Genomic DNA, 8,950 nt, shown 5'->3' on the forward strand with positions numbered 1-8,950 from the left:
AATCTTACACGTCTAATGGTATTTATTAGGGATTCATGCACTATAACTATGACTATAAAGGTTAATAATTACCGAAATATTCGAACTGGAGATTGGTAACTGTTTGCCGATCTACAAAACCCCAAAAATTCAAGTACATTGCAGGTTTTTTCCATGGTTTTTATACTTAGTGCTAAGATCGACCCCGCCACTGGGGGCGCATGTGACCACGCCTTTCTTGGAGGCGGTCCCCAGCTGGGGTGAATGGTGAGGGGTGCGCCAGGAAGGACGACCAGACCGGCTGGTCCATCGCGGCGTCTGCTGACGGGCATCGTGCCAGAGAATACCAAAAAAAAACGAAAAACCGGACTGTTCCTAGCAGCGTCCACTGCATAGTTGTTTTACAAGGAAACAGTATTTAATTCGGAAAAAGTCGTCTTTAATAAGACAGTATTAGTATCGGATCAGAACTCGATCGATCGCATCCCTAGTATTCAATGTCATAATGAAGCTGCTTGATCATCGAGGTGGGCAGATTTTACATCGCCCCCTTGTGATCTCCAAAAGACACTGCATACGCCGTGTGAATCGGAAAGCAGACTAAATTAAATTGATGACAAAGTGCCCAGTCGTGCAAACCTTTGCATGTCAGCACCGTAAAACACATCGCACCGTATCCATTCAGAATACCGCATGCTCTCTGTCATTTCACACTTTCTAGAAGTATTATAAGTGGGCCTGTATCACGTGCAGCGCTATAAATAAGTCAGAATTAATATAAACCTCTCATCTCGTAGACATGAAATCACACAGAAAGAGAGTGTCACAGGAACGACTCGAGAGATGGAGGTCAAGAGCAAAAGAAAATCGGTGGGAAAAAAAAAAAAAAAAAAAAAAACCCCAACAACATTTAATCCCCGCGTCTTTAAAGGGGCTTATCGGGGCTGCCCAAGGTCCCCACAGCATGCCAAGAAGCTCTTAAAGCCTCTCCTGCGCCGCAACACCAGACACCGGGCTAAAAGCACGCACAGAGGGGCAAATAAAGACCTCTAGAAATCAGACGGAGCAACGCGGCGACGACGACCTGGGGGCTCGAACCCGTGGCCTGCGGCCCAGGCACTGACTACATTTTATAAGCGGTTGTCATGGATCCAATGTCATCCCAGATGAAGAGAATTTTTTTTTTTTTTTTTAAATCGATTAAAACTATAACTCAGAACACAAACAATTGCATGGTTCCTGGAAGCCCCACCCCCATCAGCTGATCAGAACGGCGCCGTGGCCACTCACCAGACCACGCCGAAGGCCCCGTAGCCGATGGGTCTGTCCGGCTCGATGTCCAGCTGCTGCTGCAGGTGGTGGGAGTGTTGGTGGTGGTGCTGGTGCGCCTTGACCGCGGCGGCCTGGACCTGAGCGGGGGCGGCGGCGGCGGCCGGCCCCGGGGCCTGTCCGGGGGCCGGGGAGGGGAAGTAGGGCTGCTGCTGGCTCGGGTTGAGCATGACGGCCGCGGCGGCGGCCGCTGCGGCGGCGGCGGCCGTGGACGCGTGCTGCTGTACAGGGTGCACCGCCGCGGCCGAGCCGGGGTGCTGGAGGTGGTGCTGGCCCGGGTGGTGGTGGTGGTGGAGGTGAGGGGGCGGGAGGTGCGCCAGCTGGTGGTGGTGGTGGGGGTGATGGGTGGCCACTGCCCCGGCGCCGCCGTTGTACGCAGCCATCATTTTTGCCGCATTGGTCGCCGTTGTTCCACAGAGCGCCATTCACTCCCAACCAAAACGGGAAAAAAAAAAATAAAAAAATGTAAAAACTGAAACGGGAAGGAGTACAATGAGATCTTCCGGCCAAAAACTACAAAATAAAAAAGGATGAGTGACCCGTCAATCCAGAGGCACCGGTTGTCAGACTGTCATTTGGCTGTCATCTGTCATGCCTCATGGGAAAAACAGAAGCGTCAAACGAAAAAGGTCGGGCATGTAAAGGGAAGAAAAGTGTCAGGTGTCATAATTACACCCATAAACACCCCGGGTTCCCCATCCCAGAACTGTGACCTACTTCTGCACAAGATGTGAAGCGGCCCAGTCTGCGCAGATACGGCGCAATCTCTCATCAGAGTGACGCACAACAACTAAGACGATGCACTTTCGTTAAAAAAAAAAAATAAAAAAATTAAAAAGATCTCTAAAAAGGGTTAAAAAAATAAATAAATAAAATAAATAAACCTTCAAACCTCCCTCATGGCTGGAGGAGGTGATGAACTCGGAGGATCCCCCAGGGATTATGCACAACGTATAAAATATTGATGGTGATGATTATGATGATGGTGCTACGTGCTCATCTCTGCAGTTTGGCCATGCTGGACATGTTGTCTGATCCTGCACCGCCGCCGCTGCTGCTGCATGCAGTTTTGCAGAAGTTCAGGATCCCAGCGTCCAAGTCAGGCTAGGTTGCCAGGTGTTGGACGAAAACCAAAACACGCGCAAATTGGCCCGCAACTAATACAACTAATGGCGTTCTCTAATGGCAACCAAAGTACGTCTGTAATGCGCAACAAAACTACTGTATTAAATGCTAGTGAAGTTTAAAACTTCACTAGCAAGAATAGAGACGAAGCGGGACAAAACCCGCACCCTTAGCTGCCATGTAGGTGTGCGACAACGAAGGCAAGATTTCATTTTGAGCGCTCCGGTGTAAAGCAAAATCTCATTTTGGCGAACGCGATTAAGTAAAAAAAAAAAGATAATAAAACTGAGAGCAAAACCTTACAAATAGCAGTATTTTGTTCACATCGAAATTTGGCGTGAAAAGTGCGAGCCTGGCAACTGCGCTCAGTCAGGCCCGGTTCCCGCTGGCCTGGCTGTTTTTGACGTCGCGAACGGGCGAACCCCTTCCATACAACGGCAGTCCCCACACGGCCAAAAAACAAAATCGCCGAAAAACAAAAATGTACAAAAACCATACAAAATAAACGCGGAGCTGCTCCTGCGAAAACAACGGGGCCGCTCCTGCGTGTCACAGCTCCCGCGCCCCGCCGCTTCCTGAAATCGTCATTTCTGCTCAACGCGAGCGATCGATGCTCCTTTTTTTCTGGAACGAGGAAAATAAAATAGAAACAAACAAAAAAAATCTTCTGGACGAGATCAACTTATTTTTCCCATCGACTCCAACGAGGCGGCGAACCCCCGCGCAGCTTGGTCCACTCAGGCAGCGCCGACATCTAAATCCCGTGAAGAAAACATCCAGGAAAACATCCAGGGTTCCCGTGCAGCGACAGAACAGGCGGCCAGAGCCCTCACCCTCCAGCCGGATGGCGCTGCCACTGCCTGGGGAAGCACACGCGTAGTCCAGGCTTCTTCAAACCCATCCGAGCCCCCTTCTGCGACTGACAGCTCCCGGGCCAATCATAGCGCCTCGTTAACCTGTTTGATGTCGCTGAGCCAATCACGTCATTCCAAACGGGGTTCGGGGGCGTGGCTGCAACGAACCGTGGCCTGTTGCTCAGGAAACTGGCGCCATTACGGCCTAAAACTGCAGACGTCGTTGCCGGAAGCCTATAGGAGCTACGGAGCCAAAATGGCGAATCAAGGGAGCCACTTGCTCAGAAAAGATTTTGCAAGGAAGGCAACAGTCACCAGAAGACATGGAGGAACTTCCCCTGTCGAAAAGCGTTTTACGATGTTGATCAAAGCGCGACCGTTTTGAATGAAGTCCTCCGTGGAAGACATACCAACGACTACGCTAATACAACGTTTACATCGTTCTAATAAAGATTTTCTTATTGTTAATTGGTGCAAATAATTCTACACCACTTCATGACCTAAATGCACCTTGCTCACATTGACCGCGCTTAAAGCTTCCTTTTGTTGTGATCTTTTTTTTTTTTTGCTCTAAAAATTTAGCTTCCATGTGACGATTAAATCTGGACATATGCACTCAAATGTCAACTTTTACAAATACGTACAAAACTTATTTTTAGAAAGTTTGCTATGAATAATTAGTAATTTCCCAGTTTATTCAGAGAAACAGACTTCTACAGTATTTATTCCCTGCTCTCATCTCCCATCTCCTGTGCATGGCTGTCCCACATTTACTCTGTTATTCACCTTGGGGTTTGAGCTTTTTCCCCACTGCCCGTCCTAAAGTGTAATTCTTCCCAGTGGCTGAATTATTATAAATATTCCCACAGTAACCACAACGAACTCACTCTACAGATGTATATTGCTCAAGAGTTTTCTTTTTTTTTAATGGTGAATCCATCCATCCATCCAGCAAGTGACACAGCATGGCCTCACAAATTCAAAATTCATCACATAAATTCATGTAAGAAACATGAAAAAAATTTATTCGGGTGGGGGGCAGTTATCGCACCACATTAAATATTACACAAGCAGTTTGCATGCCCGGAGCTTTAACGCCATTTGTTGTTGATGGCGCCCGGGAGGAGTCGGCCTAAAACAGGCATCAAGTTCAGAGGCACGGTGCCGTGGTTGGAGCACTTTCCAAATTCAGCGCTCATTATGGCAGAATCAGTACAAGGGTGGCTATATATAGAGCAGCAGATCCATCTGCTTCAGCGCTCTAACGGACCCTGACAGGCCTGCCAGACGATGGAGAGCACGCGCCACGGACACGGGCGAGCTCGGAGATGCACTTAGCGCCCATTTGTTCCCGTGCCGTCCAGATTTTATTTGAAACGTTAGAACGAGATGTAGAGCTTTCCGGAATGTGTGAGCCGTGAAATGTTCCTGTGGATCCTGAGGGAATGTGAGTGCAAGTTAAGGAAATGAAGGAGGTGAAAGATGCTGTGTTGCGGATTTCTGAACACAGCTGTGGGTCAAACTGTCCCCACCGTGACACATGACAGCACTCATCATCATCGTGCCGTTTTATGAAGCCCCGGTTTTCATTAGGCTCATTTTAAACACCACGGGGTGCCATTCATGGATCCTCCACGTCGTCAGAAGGTGAGGTGGGAGAGTGTGGCCTTCAAAGATGGATGAAAACAGTAATGAGGTGAAACCGCGCCGTTTAGAAGCAGCCTCCCGGTTCCCGAACGCTGGCCGGGCACCGAGGACGAGAGCCTGGTGGCTGACCCAGGTTTTGACCGCTTGTCCCTGTCCCAATTAGTTCTAAAGGGGGACGCTGCCGGGCTGCAGGCGCTGGTGGCGATGCTGGGTGGGACGTGTCCTGCTGGCAGAGCGACTGGAGCGGAAAACAGATGGCAACAAAAAAAAAAAAAAAAAAAGAAAGGATGGCGCGGGGTGGAGAGCAGAGACGAGAACCCTGAACCTGAAAGTGCTGACCGGCGTAATTAGCCAGTCGATGCCGCCACACATCCTGGTGCCGTCGAGTGGGGTTCGTTAATTTGAAGAGGCAGTTTGCTAATGAGACCACCCGGCCTCGTGGTGCTGGAGTCTGGTGGGTTAAACGTGATCTCCCGCCACATTTAAAGAGACCTGATAAACGATCTCCGCGGCTAAATTCTATGGAAACGGCTCCCGGGTGGCGTTTAAATGGCTTGGTTCTTAATTCGATTTCTGCATATTTGAACTCCCGCACGTGACGGCACCGTGTCCTCGCCTCAGTCCATTCTCGCCTATGAACCAGAAGAGCCAGGTTCAAACCCCACTTACTACCATCGTGTCCCTGGGCAAGACACTTAACCCTGAGTGTCTCCTGGGGGGGACTGTCCCTGTAACTAGCCTGGATAAGGGCGTCTGGTAAATGCTGTAAATGCAGCAGTACTGGTGCGTGTGGGATCCAGGGCCAGATGGGGCAGGCTCCGTCTCCCGTTCGTCTCGCTCTTCCAGATCCTTGCGCTGCGGCTTTATTTGCATCGTGGTAAGTTGATCTGCGGCACAGCGTTCCAGGACAATTTGCTAAACGAAAAAAAAAAAAAACGGCTGAATACGACCGGGTTCTTGACCTGACTCCAGCTGGCCAACTGGAATCTCTGTCTGGCATGAAGTAGGATGTCTCGTCCTTGGCAATGAGAACACGCTGATCTGTGCCGTTCCGGTTGTGCCACACTCCTTCCTTCATATCTGCCTGGAACGTTCTTTTGTCCAAAGTTATCTGTGCACCGCGCAGCCACGAACCCCGGCCAGAAGTCCTGCAGGGACGGCCGATTGTGAGAGGTTGCGGGTCCTTCGCTTTGAGAAAATGTGGGCGTGCAGATAGGCCCGTCGGTGTAACCTGGACCTGTCGTGGCAGCGTGCGAGACAAAGAAGCGCATGGGACAGAGGCCTTCTCATTGGCCTGCTGCTTGGGTTCGATAACCACCGAGAATGGCCGGAGCACCATCATGCCCTGGTTGCCCCGGGGTGGGCCATAAAGCTTCGCGATCCAATCAGTCTCCCTGCTTTATTTAAGGCCGCAGGAACATTGGTGAGTCTATTTTCAGAAACTCGACGTGCACGCCTTTTTTTTGGGAAGGAAATGAGATGCATAAATGTCCCATTTTCTCCCCGTCAGACCGCTGGAGGACCAAACGCTCCCCGTCCCACATTTACACTAGCCGAGTGAGTCGCAGCAGCTCTGACTTTTAATGAAACGCAGTTTTTAATAACGTCCGGGATCCCAGGAGCCACCCTGCGGAAGTGCGAGGCTTCATTTCCGCGCCGCTCCACTTCCCACCATTTACAGACCCCCTGAACGGGGTGCAGAGACCCCCACTCAGCCTGGGATTCTCATTTCAGGACATCTCAAAAAATGCTTAGATTCATTCGCATAGCTCAAAAAACAAAAAGTTCTATCGTCTTAAACATATCTCTGAATGTTGATTCAGAGTAATAATAATAATGGCTTAATGTAAATTATTGTATTTGGGGGCGTGGCCAACTGATGAACCAGTTAGTCCATTTTAGAAAGTTTATTTCTTGTACATCTGTTAATATTTTGCCGTTTGCATGGCATTGTTTCAACTGCATGATGAACACACGTCTGAAGTTTTTCATATTCCACAAAGTATTATAAATATGTGGCTTGGTATTCTGTCATATTCAACCTTACGTTTCTGTAAAAAAAACTACATTTTTGACATGAAAATGTGTGCAGCTGCGCACTAATTTGAAATTGTGGCTAAGAGCGTCCTCCTGTGTTCAGATAGGTTACTACAGGCAAACAATTAAAGACAAATTGAAATTTATATTTTATCCTTTATAGAATTCTTGACTTTTAAATATGTTTTTAAATTTTAATAAAGGGTTAATTGTCCATCTTAAATGATTAAAAATGATCTTATCTTCTATTTTGATATAATCTTTTGCAGTCTTTGCCAGCATCTTGCAAGGTTCTGCTGTGCGCAGCTTTAAGAGGTGGACTTGTCATCTTCAAAAAATGTCCGATTGAAGATGCCAAGCCAGCTTCTACTTTGAAAGTGTATTTTTAGATCCAATCGCAGAGAAATCTGACCCAGACGTGGCAGATGCCGGATTTGGATGAACATTTTCCCGCAGCCGCCCTGAGAAGAAACCCATAAAAAATGGACGCACAGCGAGTAAAGGGAAAAGTTTTTTTTGTTTTTTTGTTTAATTAGAGTTGACCAGTGGTGAAGGGCAAGAAAGAGGTGAGGGTGAAGGTTGCATCAGCAGTGACTGTAAAGAAACGTGGCTTCGGACCCCGTTACAGTGACAGAGCGACACAAACATGGCATTTCAGGTTCATCTCATGTTTTAACAGTCAAAAAACGTGACACGCGGGTAAAGATACAGATGGGGGAGGGGGGCGCGCAGGGCTTCATCATATGGCCGCCAAGGGACGAGAATTGCAATTTATGAACCTCTTTTCTTACAATTTGCATATCTCATGAGGAAACGTGATATAATACACACACAGGCACACGCACTCTTGCCAAAGCTCAGTTCACCCACAGCAGAGCGGTGGCAGAGTTAAGACTCGAGTCCACAGCGTTGTGCAGTTAAGTGTCCTCACACCACTGACTGGCCCAGAAATCCCACTTCTGGGCAAAGTGCTCTTTACTGGTCTAGAGATTTTTCTTTCTTTTTTTTTTTTTTAAATAAAATAAAAAGGTGGACAAGTCCTGCAGCCCTTCAAGAACCACCATCGAGTTTCTTTACATCCAAGGAATCCAGCGCTGTTCCTGGTGGTTTACAGAAGAACGGGTTTTAACCCCAGCCACCCCTAAGGAACCTGTGGGATGGCCAGCCACCAGGAGCAGGGTTGGAGAACTTCCGACAGGGTGGAACCCAGATTTGACCAGCTGGTATGGGCAACGCGAAAAAAAAAAAAAAAAAGGGGGGGGGGACCCACAGACAAAGGGCGTTCCTCTCCATAAAGTGTTTGTGGCATCAAACATATATCACATCACCAAGCACATGCTCCATGTTGAAGTAGACAGACATCTTCATGACACGCTTACATGATCTCATGGTTTTTAGGTGGACACCGTTAATTAGCTAACTTACAGTCTGCCCTTAAGATACTATTAGATGTTACCGGTACACACGCACACACACCGACAGAATAAAAAAGGTTTTCTGAGGCTGTACCACCATTACTGACTGAATCGAGAGGTTAGAGTTCACTCCTGCTAACAAAGATGGAGATTAAGGAGCTTAATTAAAAATGAAACAAATTAAGCCCCAGACCTCAGCGGCCAGTCACATCCAAAATGCAAAAAGGCTCTGATGTTAGTTTACGATTAATCGTTTTTTTTAAATATCTATAATTTAGAAGTGAGTCGAAGCAGTGAAATGAACTCAAATGTCGTAATCATTACGGTTCATTACGGCACCAGCGGCCGAGAGCTACAGGTAAGTATACTACCGACGATGGCCGAGAGCTTCCAGCTCAAACCAGAGACTCGGTGCTTCACTTTCACTGAACCGAACCAAGTCTGAGTCAACGGCAGTAAACGGAGATAAAAATCATGAAAACAGCTCATCTGACATCATTACACAATCAAATAAAAAGACACGGGTGATTATTCCCAACAAACGCTGTGGTAGGGGGGACGTGG

General features: G+C 48.0%; 1 protein-coding gene across 2 annotated transcripts in view; it reads right to left on the reverse strand.

The window, feature by feature from the left end:
* The window catches only part of nlk2 (nemo-like kinase, type 2), a 35,620-nt gene extending 32,289 nt beyond the window's left edge, over positions 1–3,331 (reverse strand). The window contains exons 1-3 of one of the 2 annotated variants that reach the window (XM_029000258.1): positions 2,193–3,331; positions 2,026–2,111; positions 1,270–1,903 (exon numbers count right to left, since the gene is read on the reverse strand). In XM_029000258.1, the coding sequence (XP_028856091.1) occupies positions 1,270–1,733 (464 nt within the window). In that variant the 5' untranslated portion in view covers positions 1,734–1,903; positions 2,026–2,111; positions 2,193–3,331. Of the gene's footprint in view, positions 1–1,269 lie in introns of both variants that reach the window. The other variant, XR_003751632.1, reaches the window with a different exon arrangement.
* Between the last annotated feature and the right edge of the window lie 5,619 nt (positions 3,332–8,950).

Source organism: Denticeps clupeoides, chromosome 13 (genome assembly GCF_900700375.1).
Source record: "Denticeps clupeoides chromosome 13, fDenClu1.1, whole genome shotgun sequence".
NCBI classification, from domain to species: Eukaryota; Metazoa; Chordata; class Actinopteri; order Clupeiformes; family Denticipitidae; genus Denticeps; species Denticeps clupeoides.